Below are 16,835 nucleotides of genomic sequence, written 5' to 3'. Positions count from 1 at the left end.
AGAAGGAGGAAATTAAAAGGTCTAGAGAACCTGGAAGAAGCTGGTACCATGTTTGTCATCTTGTTTTTGTCTCCATGATTACAAGATATAGTCGTATCTCGAGATACAGGTTTAAATCCGTTCCGTGAATGAACTCGTAAGTCAAATATTTACCCGTTTAAAATAACTAAAATCAGCTAAATCCGTTCCAGTTTTGTAAAAAAATGAAACTAAATTATGAAAAAACAAACATTTTTATCAACCAATAGACATTCAGATTTTACCTGTGTATAATTAATAATATATGAATTACGTAAACAATGATAAAGACTGAAAGGAAACGCAAAAGTCACGAGAACACATTTACTCCACCAACGAGAACAAGATCCGGTCTCACTGATGTCGTATCCATCCGCCAACACGTGGTAAAGAACGAGATCCGGTAGCGTTAACTTCCCAAATGGACTTGTTGGCCCATCCCACCTGTAGGGGGCGGGGTCACAACCTGGACCAGGTGCCAGACCAACAACCAATCACACTTTGGTTTATGATTAGCACAAACATGAGACTGTGTGACCCATAAACAGAGGGAATTCTGGGAGAATTCGCTCCCAGACACAAACAAAGGCATTCAGTCCAAACCTTCCTCCTCAGCTGATTTCCGCCCAGACGTCCGTCCGTCCGTCCCGCGTCCGCCTCCCGCTCTGAATTCATCCCGTCTCATAATGAAACCGCCTGTGGCTGAAAGAGAGACGACGGAGAGCAAAAGAAAGGGATGAAGGAAGACGACGTCTCCCTCGCTCGGGGAGCTAAATTAAGTTTCCTCCTGAAAGTTCTCTTCTGTGAAGGAGCTGAAGATGGATGGACGAACGAGGAGCAGCCGTTCCTCATCGCAGCGCTCCAATTAAAACGTGACAGGAAGTAGTTATTTTGTTCCCTCGCCGCTGATCAGCCGCGCTGTTTATGGTCGCCTTAAAGCCATGGGGGCGCCGCAGCGTCCTCTCCTGAAGTGATGAAGAGGAATGACTCTCCGTATCCTCAGGTTTAGGGGAAGGTTTCGCCCGGGATCACCGCTTTTTCGCGTTGCGGTCGCTCCTGGCGACAACATTCCCATCTTGGCCGCTCTCTGGAGTTTGAATGTCGGCTTTCCTGCGGGGTTTTTCTTCTTAGTTGAAGCGTGAGCACACATTTAATGTCAGATTCTACCTGAGCTTCACACTCCCTCCTCTTCCTCCACCAGCTCAGGACTTTTTCCTCTTTTTATGCTCAATCTGTTTTATGGCTTTCAGCAAACTTTTTTAGCAATCGAGCTGAGTAGCATTCATGAATATAAAACTGGGAGCGTGATTGAATGTCTGCTCCGTTTCACCGCCGAGTCGGGGTGGTGGTGGGGTGGGGTGAATGATGGCGTCTGTTCCCTGTTGCTGGGGTGTCAGCGGCGATGTTTATTCATTGAGGATCACATTAAAACGATCATCTGCTCCTCGGCCGTCCTGTTTGGACATAATAGCGGAGAAAAAAATGGCAATAGGAGAAAGAAAATGAGTTTCCAGCTCTCTGCCCTGCGTGTGGAATGAGCCTCTGCTTCATGAGCATGTGAGGGAATAAATATTAGTTCAATAAAAAGTAAAACTGCTTTCCTGGGAGCGTGTAGCCTACAGACGATGCCCTATAAATATTTAACGTCTGCAGCCATTGTGGTATTTCTGCTGAAGGCAGCTCGATTGCACATGAGCTGCTCCGGTGTAATTCAGGGTATTTTTCATGTAATTTGTTGCCCACGACTTTTCTCGTGCCCTTGCTTCCCTCTGCTTTGTTCGCCGCTGAGCTGTTTGTTGTGTGAATGAATTCGGCCTCGCCGCTACGGCGCCGGGGCACCGGGGTGTCACCGAGACGACCGCAAATTAGCCATCAGGAGAGGAGGGTGTTAAATAAATCATCTGTGAGCAGAGCCGAAACAATCCTCTAGATAGAGCCCTCCTACGGCCTGACGGGGCAAAAACACCACCGGATCACCCCTAGATCACCACCAGTTCATCAATAAATCACCACCAGTTTACTACTGGATCACTGCTAGTTCATTACTGGATCACCAATGGATCACCACTAGTTCATCAATAAAACACCACCAGCTTACTACTGGATCACCACCATATCACCACTGCATCATGATTAGTTTACCACTGGATCACCACTAGATCATTACTGGGTGACAACTGGACCATTACTGGATCACTGCTAGTTCACTACTGGAACACAACTAGATCATTACTGGATCACTGCTTAATTACCATTATATATCATCACTGGATCACTGCTGGGTCACCAAAGTATCACCACTAGGTCCCATCTGAGTCATTACTTGATTACTACTCGATCACCACTAGATCAATACTGGACGACCTGTTTTCGACTGTCAAATTCCAGTGATCCAGTCAAGATACAAAACCAGAGGATTAACCAGTTGGAACTGTTTTTGTAGTTCCACATGTAGTCACATAGAATAAAATAACAATATAATATAATAATACAAATAATGTCCGTTATCCATCTGTTCATCCGTTAGTCATCCGTCCATCTCTGCTCCAGCCTTCACCTGTGGACATGAATGACTTCCTGTGAGACGTCAGAGTGTTCATGGGACATGTGAGGTCATCGTTGTGTCATTCGTTCACTCCCAAACCATCCTTCCAGTCAGAGTATCTGCTGTGATTCGGGCTACGGTGGCCCTCAGGGACAAACTAAATGCTGTGTTTGACATTTGTCAGCGGTGTGTTACACAACCACTGAGGTGTGTGATGGGATGTGTGTGCGTAAACCTGTGTGTGTGAGCGCTACGCGTAGATTGTAGTTGTGTATTTGCGTGGTGACTCCAGAGCTAGCCCAATCAGAATCAGCTTTACCGTATACTGGTACACTGTGAAGGGGAGGGGCTTGGGCCGCCCGTCCTCCGTGACGGTTAATGAGCCGTCGTCTCCATTCCTGCTGCATCCCCGTATTCTCTGTTTTATTGGTAAGCGATAAAGGCGGCGTCGCTCCTCTCCTCCTCTGGATGGTTATTAAACGAACTGCTGCAGGAGGAGGAGCCGCTGTTAGCTTCTCGTTGCGTCACACACTGCAATGGACGTCAACAGAAGACGAATTACAAACATCCGTCTCCTGGCCTCGCTCCTCCAGGAGGACTCAGGAGTTTGGGGGCGGGACGGCGAGCAGAGGATCGGTGTCAGACGACTGAGTTAGGCCTGAACGCCAGAGATAAACTAATACCAGCTGGTTTAGGGATAAACCCGCTGGAGCTCTGGTGTCAGAGACCAAAGAGCCTCCAGAGACTCTTTATCTTTACAGCGACCCGGAATGCTTAGCGATCGGTTCAGGCTGTTAGCAGAAAGGCTCTAAAGCACATTGTCATCTCACTCTTTAGATGTCAGGGAATAAATAATGTCCATCATCATCACTCCTCACGGCGGTGGGAGCTCCGTCGTTTTCTCCAAAGTAGAGATAGTCGAGATCCAGAACCACCTCTGGAGAATGTGTCCAAAACAGACAGACTTGTTGGGTTTAGCTTTAGCTTCCTGGTTTTGTTGGTTCTTCGTGACGGTTCCATGAACATGAAGCAATCCCAGTCTAGACTAGATCTGGTCCTCTTGTTGAGTTCTGGCTCCACCAGTAAACCTTCAACGGGAAGTCTCAGGAGACCCAAACCAGAGGTGGAACCACCTCACCTCCTCTGGACAGGAACTGTCTTGACTTTGGTGGTCAGATCCCTTTTTTAGGTCTGACCGTAGGTCACAAGGTTTGATGTGCGTTTCCATACGACCTTTGTCCGCCGTGCTTCCCCTCCTCCGAGCTTCCGTTTCCTGTCATACTCTTGAAAGGACGTCGGCTCAGCTCGTTCCGTTTGAATAAACCCACTTCTTGCGTTTCATCGACGTCACTGAGATCAAACCTGGTTCATTTAATACGCAAAACTTTTCTTTTACTTCCTCTTCTGCTTGTTCCGTCCTGTGAGTAATCCGTTGTTGCTTCTAATTAGATTGTGTAAATGTTAGTCACGTTGGAACCATTGCCTCCGGCCAGCTGTAATGATTTCCCCCCATCTTAGCTTTATGATTTTTCTTAACCGCAGTAGCGTGGCTGCGTTAGACGGTGGATCCCGGTGGCCTCCGGCGGTCCTCAGACTCTGACAGGACGAGTAATTGGCCATCAAAATAATGCCAACCCCTTTCCTTCATCCCCGGCTCACCGCCATTCGTAGGAATCAGACACCAAGTTTAGCCCGGGACATTAAAACCCATCGTCCTGTTTACGTGGACATGAACACATCATTTATAAATACAGCTGAATATTTTTAACTGTGGATTGGATGGTTGTTGGGTCGTTTCCTCATCCAGATAATCCAGGGAATTTCTCTTCATTTCCTTCTTACTAAACTAGGCTAATCAACTCTCCTTCATTTTCATGCTTACCTTCATACGTACTGCCTTCCCTGAACAAATTGATCCGGTTGCTGAGTGGATTGACCATCAGTTGTCTTCAGACCTGTGACCGCAGATCAGTAGAGCTCTTAAAGCTAACATCGTAGCCGGAGAGGGACGAGCGCCGGCTGTTTGACTGTCCTCTCCCGTCGCAGAGTAATCACATTTGTGTTTGTACAAGCTGGTAATACAGCAAATTGATGGAGCGGCCGCCAAAGGCCGGAGAGCTATTTACTTTCACTTTGAGGCGCGTCTGAAGACAACCTTGAAGGTCTCGGCTCGGAGAGGAGGGCAGCGGGGGCTGTTGGCGTCCTGATGAAGCTGCTAAATTGACCGAGTGGACTTTAGGAGCCTCAAACGCATTGATTCCCTCGTGTGTAGTTCTCTGAAGTTTAATGGGACTCAAACCGGATGCTGTTTCTAGTCCCGTAGAAGGGTTTAGGTTCAGACCCACGGACTCAACCGGACCGGTTTAGCTCTGCTCAGCTTCAGTTTCTGCTGAAACACCATTAGAAATCCTGATCCAGACTGGGCCAGGCCTTCAGCTCCGACTGTAATAAAGTAGTAATACTCCTCCTCTGCTGCTAGTTGTACAGCTAGCATTACCTTATCTGCAGCTGTAGTACAGCTAGCATTAGCTCATCTGCAGCCAATGGTACAGCTAGCATCAACAGTGTTGTGATATCATCATGTAATTAATTAGCTCATTTAATCGACTGTAGTTTGAGGTAACTGGTCTTTTTCGCTGTCTTTATTGCATTAGCGTAGCGCGTTTTCTAGCACTAGTGTCTGAACTTCCTGGTCGGGTTTCTCCAGCTGGTCTCGGATCTGCTTCCTCCTCTTTAGACGCCCTTACGACTTACGTCTTCCATGTTTGATTGTTTTGAACCGCTGGAGGTTTTATCCGATGGACAAACCGTCCGTTGGGGTTCCACAGACGTTTTTGTTTTATGTTGTGTTTAAATAAAGTTTAAACGATGCAGCTGATGACGCCTGTCCCTCCCCCTCTCTGCAGGACCGCCGGTGAACGTCACCTGCAACATCTTCATCAACAGCTTTGGGTCCATCGCTGAGACGACAATGGTGAGCTCTGTTCTGCTCTCTCCATTTAGCGGCGGTGTGTGAACGCCGTGGTTTCATTTCTTCAGCACTGGCTGATGGGAAATTGACTTTTTTAAATTTCACTCTAAAAGCTGTGATTCACTGGAACGACAGCGGCGCATCGCCACTGTCTCATTTGCATAAAGGTGCAGCGTTAGCGCTTTGTTCGCTAATGTACCTGGAGCATAAAGTGCGTTCTAGCACGGAGCTGTTAGCGATGCCAGAGGTGATGATGACATTATCCCCAACTGGAAGCCTTCCACCAATCAGGATGCAGCATTCATGTCTGAACTGAATGAATTCAAATAAATTGGTTCATATAAATATGTAAATTTTATACCATATATTCTATATTAGATTGTTTACTTTGGATGTAATTCAAATGAAAAGAGGAACTGAAGTAACGGTTTTCTCTCGCGCACACGCACGCACACACACACGCACACACACACACACACGCACACACGCACACACACACACACACACAGATGGAGGAATGAGGCAGTGTGTCTCGACCTCCCAGCGGGTCCATTCCTGCTCCTCTCTCTCTCCTCCTCCCACTCGTTTTTTCTCCTCCTGACAGCACAGATCTGATTTCTCTGGAAAACACTTAGACGTCCAACACTTAACCCCCTCGACCCCCACTCTACCCCACCCCCCTCCTCCCATCATGCCACTGATGGGACCATGAATCCTGGGAGGCTGGACGTTTCCTGAACGTGTCAGACGTTCCTCAGCTCAGCCCAAAAAGATCTTGAGGAGCATCTGCTACCGTCTCCTCCTACCTGAGCATCACAGCAGGAGTCATGAGGAGGTGCTGCTCTGTCTGAGTCTGAGTCTTTGTTGTTAGAGAGGAGGAGGAGGAGGAGGAAGATTGCTCTCTCTCATGCGTGGTTTAGTGCCTGAGTTTAATACTTGCTGAAATGAGGTTGGTGTTGTGTAAGTACAGCGTTTCTCCTGCTGATGGTTTTGTAGCAGAGTTGGGGGGTAATTTCTGGGAAGCTTTTAACAGTGTAGACCTTAGACTCAACACCCTCTTCAATAATCTTGGGGTTTAAACGTCCAGCTCAGCAGGAGAGCTGGTTCACATCTCTTCTGTCTTCCCCCCTCATCCCTCCGTCTCTAAGGACCCACCTTTAAAAACATGTCAGGATCCTGAGAAGGAAATGACATCTGGATGAAGACCTATCAGCACCTGCTCGTCCGTCCGTTAAGCCCTGTCCATCATTCATCCCTGCTGCCGCTGGGATCTGTCCATCCTTCCCTCCGTCAGCAGAGCTTCCCTTCATCAAACCTTTATTCCTTCCTTTATTCCCTAAACGCCGTCCATCTATTGGAGGTGTTTCCTTCAGAAATTAATTTCCTTTCCTGGTCAGAGCCGAATCCGGCTTCATTTCAAATCCTTAAAGTCATTCTGGTGTCCATGTTACAACCCGAGTCTACTATGATCAATATTTTCGATCTGGTTGCTGAGTGAAAGAAAATCCAGTAAACAGACGAAAAGAATGAGGAGTCAGAAGTTAAATATAAAGACAGGAGCCGTCCAGCTGCTGTCCAGATTCTATTTTATAATTTAATGTGGATCAATCGCTGATATCTGTCTGGAAAAAAATCCCAATTTAACCAATATTGTAGGTATTTGGTTGATGAATCAATGACTGATCAATGCTGATGGACACAATCTGTAGATCTATAAAGGCACGAGGACAACGGGCGAACCCCAGGGCTCCGTTCTCAGCCCTCTTTCATTCCCTTTCTATGCATATATGTCGCTTCTATGCAGATGACTCTTATTTTACAGATTTCATGTCAACTCTGGACCGTCATCTTTAAATTCTGCTAAAAATAAATGTTTGATGTCTCCAATTCGAATATTAAGATTTGTACTCCTACTTGCAGAACCTGAACCCGTTGGCTCGTGTAGTTTCTTGGGGTTCTGGTTGGATCCAGACCCTGCAAAGTCAAAAATTTGAGCTGTATCCAGATGAATTTGGACAAATACGAAATCTCATTTACTATGACTCTGTCTTCTCAGGACTACAGAGTCAACATCTTCCTGCGGCAGCAGTGGAACGACCCCCGGCTGGCCTACAGCGAGTACCCCGATGACTCGCTGGACCTGGACCCGTCCATGTTGGACTCCATCTGGAAGCCCGACCTGTTCTTCGCCAACGAGAAGGGGGCCAACTTCCACGAGGTCACCACCGATAACAAGCTGCTGCGCATCTCCAAGAACGGCAACGTGCTCTACAGCATCCGGTGAGTGGAGGCGAGAAGATGGGCTGATGGTTCTGATTGGGTCTAGATCCGGAACTTTAGAGGATCAATCAGATCTCAGGTCAGTCTGGAACAGATGAGGATCCAGATCTCCACCAGAACCTCATGGTTTGCTGCCTCAAAGGAACCTTTACCAGAACTTAGCCAAGACTTTTAGAATCCTGACTGACTATCTTCCTGGATGGAGGCGATGAAGATGCCAGTGGAATTTTTATGCTACACGCTAAACGTCTTTGACCTTCCTCCTCTGGCGCTCCTCCTCCAGAGCCGTCCTCCATGTTCTCGCCTCTCCCAGACGTCTCAGGGGAGGCTCTCGGAGTCACCTCCACCTTCTGCCGCCGCGTCTCCTCCACCTCCTTTATTGGCTGGACTCGGACATGAATGACAAGCAGCCTGTTGGTATTCCGCCGGCGGCTCCCATCCGTTATCTCAGCTTTCGCCTCGGCGTCCGGCGGCGGCAGCTGGAGGAAGGAGATTGGCGGCGGCCTTCATTTTTTAACTCGACACCATCAGAACGAAGCTCCGCCGATCGGCCCGACCTCAGCGCCTCCGGATATTGAACCCATCCTCAGGGAGAAAGTGGATCTTGTAAATTTTGTTTGCTCCGTTTTATTCGTGTTCATCACTCAGCGGTGGAAGAGCTGGAGGAGGAGTCGTGACCCGCGTCTCCTCCAAGATGAAACTTTCTTTGATTGGAGAATCTGATTCCGATTTAAACCCAATATCCTGTAGCTTCCTGCCCTGACTTGACCTCTGGTGTCACTTCTGTCCAGATAGAATCTACCCCACCTTCTGTATTAGAAAATAACTCGGCTGGTTACCATGGAAATTAAAAAATATAAACAATAACAGGAAACACTTTGAGTGGATGGAAAGAGTTATGTTCCAGGAATAAAAGACGACAGTGTCGTTTCCAGTCGGGATAATAAAGCAAACATGACAGAAAAAAAGATGAAGGACGCCCAGAAGAGGAAGAGGAAGAGGAAGAAGAAGAATCAGGGATGAAGATGAGAGGAAGACACCTGGAAAGCTAACGCTAACTCGCCACCGCCTGAAGTCCTGCTGCCATCTTTGTGTGGACTTTGTGTGTAGATAAACCATTCTTACATTTATATGATTATTCCTATTAAAATTTAATTTTTGAATATTCAGATAAAAACACTGAATATTTATCATAAGTGCTGTAAATATCAGATATTTATACTAAATATTAAATATTTAGGTCAAACTCTACATATTTTCATAAAGTACATGTTGAGCGTCTTTATTAAATAATAAACCCGTGGCTTGATTAAATGAATGAACACAAACAGAAACATGAAGTTAAACAATAAGTCAGATCCATTTTTTTAACGCATCTATGGAATCCGACGCCCGTCTAAATGAACTCGTTGTTGTCGGACGAACAGAAGCCGAATCCGTCAGAGCTCAGGAGGATAAACTGGGCCGTCACTTGTCAGCATTTAGCGCCACAGACAAAAAAAATCACAGCATTCTGGGAAAGTGGGCCATCTGTGGAGGCGTCCCGTGTTTACAACACATTCAGCATCCTGTCAGCAGCGCCGGACAATTTGCCGACGCGGCAGTCTTTATTCGGTACATCAGGACGACGGGCCGGACCGACGCTCGCGAGAAATCAGCTGCAAGCGTGGACGGAACCGGAGTCCGTCCGGAACCGTCGTTTAAGAAGCATCGAGTTTAACGTTCATGTGACGTCACGCACAGGTCATGTGACCCAGAGGGGCGGAGCATGACGTGACATAAACACAAGTGTCTTTAACAAAAGTTTAAAAAGTCCAGTGATTAACCTTCATAACGGTTCTCACAACGGAGCAAATGATGAATATTTATCTGTGTGTGTGTGTGTGTGTGTGTGTGTGTGTGTGTGTGTGTGTGTGTGTGTGTGTGTGTGTGTGTGTGTGTGTGTGTGTGTGTGTGTGTGTGTGTGTGTGTGTGTGTGTCCAGGATCACCCTGGTTCTGGCCTGTCCCATGGACCTGAAGAACTTCCCCATGGACGTCCAGACCTGCATCATGCAGCTGGAAAGCTGTGAGTACCACTCTGATCAGGCGTACTGTCCCTTTAAGAAGGTAAGACCACCTGACTTGCTAACCTCCTGCCCACCCCCCTCCCCCAGTCGGCTACACCATGAACGACCTGATCTTCGAGTGGGATGAGAAGGGGGCGGTGCAGGTGGCCGACGGCCTGACGCTGCCTCAGTTCATCCTGAAGGAGGAGAAGGACCTGCGCTACTGCACCAAGCACTACAACACAGGTGAGCCAGGGGGCGGGGCTACAGTCTCACCGTGGCCACGCCCACCTGTCGGCTCATCTCCGATGAGTCGACTCCAACCGAAATGGATGTTTGTCGGTTGAACAGTGATGTCGTACCAGCAACAGCCAGCAGGGGGCGGGGTCACCAGAGGTAAAATGAGTCACATGACTTCCTGAAGCTGCCGCCGCCCCCTGGTGTCGGATTCGTTTATACAAACGCTTCAACTTTTTTTACCGAGACGTGTGACAGCAGCACGTTGTAAACAATCAGTCACATGATGACAAACGTCCTGTTGCATCTCTGTCACATGACGGTTGATCTGGTCCGTGATTGGCCCTCTCCTCAATCTGCATGCATTCGCTTTCAGTTAGCTGCTAATGCTGCTAAGTGCAATGGATGGATGATGGATGGATGGATGGATGGATGATTGATTGATTGATGGATGGATGATGAATGATGGATGGATGGATGATGAATGATGGATGGATGGATGGATGATGAATGATGGATGGATGGATGATGGATGGATGGATGGATGATTGATTGATTGATGGATGGATGATGAATGATGGATTGATGGATGATGAATGATGGATGGATGGATGATGGATGGATGGATGGATGGATGATGGATGGATGAAGGCTTAGATGAATAATTCCAGTCTTTTCAGATAAAAATGCAAACAGCACCAGAGAGCTCCTCCTCTTCCTCCTCTTCCTCCTCCTCCTCCTCCTCCTCCTCCTCTCTCTCTCCATTGCATCACATCCCCCCCCATCCCTCCATCTTTGGGGTTAACTCTAATTGATTAGTCTCTCATTGATCTCCTTTGATTAAATGGATCGTCGGCCATCTTGCTCCCTGCCTCTCATTACATTACAGAGCAGAGGTTTGTTTCTGCCTTAATGGAATTATCTCCATCGCCCTCCTTCAGCTTTGTGCACCAGGAAATACTTGAGTCCCCCCCCCCTCTGGTATTGATAACCCCCCAGCGGTGATACGATCGGGGGTTTCTCGGAGGTTTGCTGCAGAAAAGCAAAAACAAAAGAGGTTTGAAGCCTGAAATGCAGACAGAAGAGCGTCTGATCGGTTGGGTCAGCAGCTCTTCCTCCTCGTCTTGGGGGGGTTATTGGGGGGCGGGGGGGTCGCTGGTTAATGATATGGAGATGAGAGGCGGCGCCTCAGGCTGGCGGCGGAACCACATCCACAGTGTTTGATGTTCTGAACGTTTGTTCCTCTAAACTCAGTTTCAGGTTGTCGTCTCTTAAACTGAGGAGTGATTGAAGATTCTGGTTATAAAATACTAACCTGAGGCGGGGGGGGGCACGCCCCCCCTTTAAAAGACGAACATCAGACTGAATAACATCCACAGGGATCCATTCATTTAAAACCTGACTGGGTTCAACAAAGACATCAGAAAGAAAAGAAGAAGAGACTAGTTTAAACACCTGAAGTAGAGACTAGTTTAACACCTGAAGAAGAGACTAGTTTAAACACCTGAAGAAGAGACTAGTTTAAACACCTGAAGAAGAGACTAGTTTAAAACATGAAGAAGAGACTGGTTTAAAACATGAAGAAGAGACTAGTTTAAACACCTGAAGTAGAGACTAGTTTAAACACCTGAAGAAGAGACTAGTTTAAACACCTGAAGAAGAGACTAGTTTAAACACCTGAAGTAGAGACTAGTTTAAACACCTGAAGTAGAGACTAGTTTAAAACACCTGAAGAAGAGACTAGTTTAAACACCTGAAGAAGAGACTAGTTTAAACACCTGAAGTAGAGACTAGTTTAAACACCTGAAGAAGAGACTAGTTTAACACCTGAAGAAGAGACTAGTTTAAACACCTGAAGAAGAGACTAGTTTAACACCTGAAGTAGAGACTAGTTTAAACACCTGAAGAAGAGACTAGTTTAAACACCTGAAGTAGAGACTAGTTTAAACACCTGAAGAAGAGACTAGTTTAAACACCTGAAGAAGAGACTAGTTTAAACACCTGAAGTAGAGACTAGTTTAAACACCTGAAGTAGAGACTAGTTTAAACACCTGAAGAAGAGACTAGTTTAAACACCTGAAGAAGAGACTAGTTTAAACACCTGAAGTAGAGACTAGTTTAAACACCTGAAGCAGAGACTAGTTTAAAACACCTGAAGAAGAGACTAGTTTAAACACCTGAAGAAGAGACTAGTTTAAACACCTGAAGAAGAGACTAGTTTAAACACCTGAAGAAGAGACTAGTTTAACACCTGAAGTAGAGACTAGTTTAAACACCTGAAGAAGAGACTAGTTTAAACACCTGAAGAAGAGACTAGTTTAAACACCTGAAGAAGAGACTAGTTTAACACCTGAAGTAGAGACTAGTTTAAACACCTGAAGTAGAGACTAGTTTAAACACCTGAAGAAGAGACTAGTTTAACACCTGAAGTAGAGACTAGTTTAACACCTGAAGTAGAGACTAGTTTAAACACCTGAAGAAGAGACTAGTTTAAACACCTGAAGTAGAGACTAGTTTAAACACCTGAAGAAGAGACTAGTTTAACACCTGAAGTAGAGACTAGTTTAACACTCCTCTTCTCATCTCTTCATCATTTCCTGTGAACTCTGACATCTTAACGTTAGCGGTTCGATCTTTGTGTCCTCTCCATCTTCCTACTTGTGTCCATCTAAATAAAACTCTTCTGTCTCCGCCCCCTCCTTATTCCCCGCCCCCCCACCAGGTAAGTTCACCTGTATCGAGGCTCGCTTCCACCTGGAGCGACAGATGGGCTACTACCTGATCCAGATGTACATCCCATCGCTGCTGATCGTCATCCTGTCCTGGGTGTCCTTCTGGATCAACATGGACGCGGCGCCGGCCCGGGTGGGGTTAGGGATCACCACCGTGCTCACCATGACCACCCAGAGCTCTGGGTCCCGGGCCTCGCTGCCCAAGGTGAGATTCCTGCTTCCTGTCTCCACAGGAAGTTGTCCTGTTCACCAAACAAACAGAACAATAACCCGTCTGGGTTCTGATGTCCCCGCCCCCCTCCCTCAGGTGTCCTACGTGAAGGCCATTGACATCTGGATGGCCGTGTGTCTGCTCTTCGTCTTCTCCGCCCTGCTGGAGTACGCCGCCGTCAACTTCATCGCCCGCCAGCACAAAGAGCTGCTGCGCTTCAGACGGAGGCGGCGACACATGAAGGTGAGCGCGCCCAGGTGTACGAATCAAACGCCAGGTGTACGAATCAAACGCCAGGTGTACGAATCAAACGCCAGGTGTACGAATCAAACGCCAGGTGTACGAATCAAACGCCCAGGTGTACGAATCAAACGCCAGGTGTACGAATCAAACGCCAGGTGTACGAATCAAACGCCAGGTGTACGAATCAAACGCCCAGGTGTACGAATCAAACGCCAGGTGTACGAATCACACGCCAGGTGTACGAATCACACGCCAGGTGTACGAATCAAACGCCCAGGTGTACGAATCAAACGCCCAGGTGTACGAATCAAATGCCCCTCCTATCACCTGTCCAACATCTCTGCTGTGTGTCTGTGAGAACGATTCAGAACCAAACCCTACAGAACCAAACCCCATAGAACCAGAGACTGCAGAACCAAATCCTATAGAACCAAACCCTACAGAACCAGACAATACAGAACCAAACCCTACAGAACCAGACAATACAGAACCAAACCCTACAGAACCAAACCTCGTAGAACCAGAGACTACAGAACCAAACCCATAGAAACAGGCGATGCAGAACCAAACATTACATACAGGAGCTAAAGGCTACAGAACTCTTGCACCAATCAGGTGACAGGACACCGTCAGTCGTATCGGTAGGTTTTAGTAGAGGTTATCATGACTCAGGTCACAGCCCCCCCAGTGTTCATGTACATGTTCACACTTACACATGAACACGTGAACACGTGAACACGTCCGTGTTCAGCGTCCTGCAGCCTTTGTGTGTCTAGATGCAAACGGACCCGTCTGTCTGCAGAACCGCTGAGTTCTGTTTTTCCTCCTCCTCTTCCTTTCGTTTCTTTTGTCCCTGAATTATTTAATCCATCACTTCCATCCGTCCGGCGCCGTTAATCAGGACTCAGGCTGTCAGACTGTACAGAGCGTAGAGCACAGAACGCCGCCTGATCAACCCGGCGAGGAACAGCGGCGATAAGCCTGCAGTAAACAATCAGGGCGGTCAGGGATGTGGATCCGTGTGATCACACCTCTGTGAACACGCGTGACCGCCCTGCATGCTAATGTCAGGGGTGCGCTTGTTCCTGCAGCGGCTCCAGCTGCCGGGTGGAGTTTAGAAGGGAGGTGTGATCATGGTGAGTTGACAGGTGAGGTTCTCTTAGGACCTGTCACCGTCTGCGGCGACCCGGTTGATGGCGCCGGTTCCAGGATGATGGAGCCGGCCCGGTTCTTTATTGATCCGTCAGGAACACGGATCGTCAGGAGAGACGACCTGCAGCGGACCGCCGTCCAATCAGAACGAGAGAGAGAGAGATGGAATCCACAGAGAGAGAGAAGAGGAAGAGCGGCTCCTCAGGCGCAGACCAACATCTCCCCCTGCTGGGCCAAGACAGAACTGCAAGGATGGGCCTGACGGGGAGGAAAGAGGAGGAAAGAAACAAGGAGGGAGGAAAACGTTTAGTTTTTGTTTGACTTGATTTTGAACAAATTAAAAACTGAAAATTTCAAAACTTATTGTTGAGAAAAACTTTGAGAAAACCGTTAGCGCCCAGCTAGTTCCCAGGACAGATTCCCTGGAGGACGAACCGGGTCCAGAACTCACCTCTGGTACTACTTCCTGCCTCTGGACCAACAGGATTCCAGCCTTCAAGACAAAACAGAGGAAAAAATGACCTAAAGAAACGGATCAGTCAGAGCCAGGCTCCTCCTACACGCCGGGGGAATCAGGAAGTGTAGCGCCGGGCGAGAAAGAGACGGGTGATCGTCGGTGGAGGCTAACTCCTGGTCACCGGAGGCTAACGTTAGCATGAGGTACAGGTTAGCATGATAGCAAGTTAGCAGCATAGCAGGATAATTGGTTAACATGATAGCCTGATACACTTTGTTTATGTCAATCTGTTCCACCAATCACATCAGCAGCAGACGTAAACGCTCCAATCAGAGTGCGGCATCACCAACCAATCAGATGCTCCTTTTTTCCGCATTTAAAGACTCCCATCCATTCATCCATCATCCATCCATCCATCCATCCATCCATCCATCCATCTATCCTTCCTCATCAGGCTCTGATATAATTCACCTCCCAGCCAATCAGAGGCTGCGTCTCTGCTGACGTCGTAGCTGTTTTTGGGGTTTTTTTGCCCTGATCTTCGTCTGCCAGGCGGCGGGACTTTCTACTGTTTTCATTTTGTTCCCCCGTCGTTCTCCCCGCCCACCCTTCCCTCCCTCCCCCCTCTCTGGTCGTCCTCCTCACGTCTCTCCAGCCTCCACATTAATCACATGACAGGCAGAATGAGGCGGCGCATCAGTAATGGTTTAGTGAAGGACGGGTAGAGGTCGGCCGCGTCCCGGTCCAGATCCAGACCCTGAGTGGGTTCACCATAATAGATGGGCTGGTGGGGGGGCAAGGACAGAACGGGGGCACGGGGATGGATCACTGGTCTGACACAGACACACACACACACACACACACACACACACACACACACACACACACACACACACACACACACACACACACTCCCCTAGTGTTTTCATTCAGTGTTTAAAGCACACAGTCACATTATTAGTACCACTAGTAATACTACTACTATAATACTACTACTACACTAATATTGTACCTGTCCTATACTACTACTATCCTTCTACTACACTACAGTACCACTACTATACTACCACTATATTATGACTGCACTAGTCCTATTCTACTACTATACTCCTGTGCTACTACAAAATACTATAATAATACTAATACTATACTACTACTATTGCTACCACTACTACCACTATACTACTACAATAATACGACTACTATACTACTACTATAATATACTATTATTACTACTATTACTACCGCTATACTTTACTATACTACGACTACTATACTACTACTATAGTACTACTATTCTATTACTACTACTATTACTACCACTATACTACTACTGTACTACTACTATACTACGACTACTATACTACTACTATAGTACTACTACAACTACTATACTACTACTATACTACTAGTATTGCTTCTACTACTACAATACTACTACTGTTACCACTACTACTATACTACTATTATAATACTAATATACTACTACTACAATACTACCACTACTACTACTACCATACTACTACTATTACTGCTACTAAACTACTACTGTACCACTACTACTACTTTATCACTGCTTTAGCACTACTATACCATAACTATACCACTCTAATACTACTAATATACTCCTCCCGTACTACTGTTATACTACTACTATACCACTACTATACTAATGTTATAACACTACTATACTACTACTTTACCACTTCTATACCACGTCTATACTTCTCCCGTACTGCAGTAGTATAGACAGAGTTCTGCTGTTCTTCGTGCTGATTGGTTCCTGGGACCCTTCAGGCCCCCAGGAGCCACAAATTTAATCACAAATTTGTTTTATCACAAAAACGTCGAGACAAGAAAAATGACTCCTTATCACTGGAGGAATTTTTATTGGATAATTTTTCACTTCATGGCCATTGTTTTAGCACACACACACACACACA

The 16,835-nt window shown here is 46.9% G+C and overlaps 1 protein-coding gene across 2 annotated transcripts in view; it reads left to right on the top strand.

The window, feature by feature from the left end:
- The window catches only part of glra1 (glycine receptor, alpha 1), a 42,400-nt gene that overhangs the window by 23,834 nt on the left and 1,731 nt on the right, over nt 1-16,835 (top strand). For both annotated transcript variants that reach the window (XM_068325067.1, XM_068325066.1), the window contains 6 exons: nt 5,470-5,537; nt 7,591-7,814; nt 9,798-9,880; nt 9,969-10,106; nt 12,820-13,034; nt 13,137-13,283. In XM_068325067.1, coding sequence (XP_068181168.1) covers nt 5,470-5,537; nt 7,591-7,814; nt 9,798-9,880; nt 9,969-10,106; nt 12,820-13,034; nt 13,137-13,283 — 875 coding nt within the window. The remainder of the gene's footprint in view (nt 1-5,469; nt 5,538-7,590; nt 7,815-9,797; nt 9,881-9,968; nt 10,107-12,819; nt 13,035-13,136; nt 13,284-16,835) is intronic.

The sequence above is a fragment of the Antennarius striatus genome, chromosome 10 (genome assembly GCF_040054535.1).
Source record: "Antennarius striatus isolate MH-2024 chromosome 10, ASM4005453v1, whole genome shotgun sequence".
NCBI classification, from domain to species: Eukaryota; Metazoa; Chordata; class Actinopteri; order Lophiiformes; family Antennariidae; genus Antennarius; species Antennarius striatus.
Note: the sequence above shows the minus strand (reverse complement) of the source record. Positions and strands in the feature narration are given on the sequence as shown.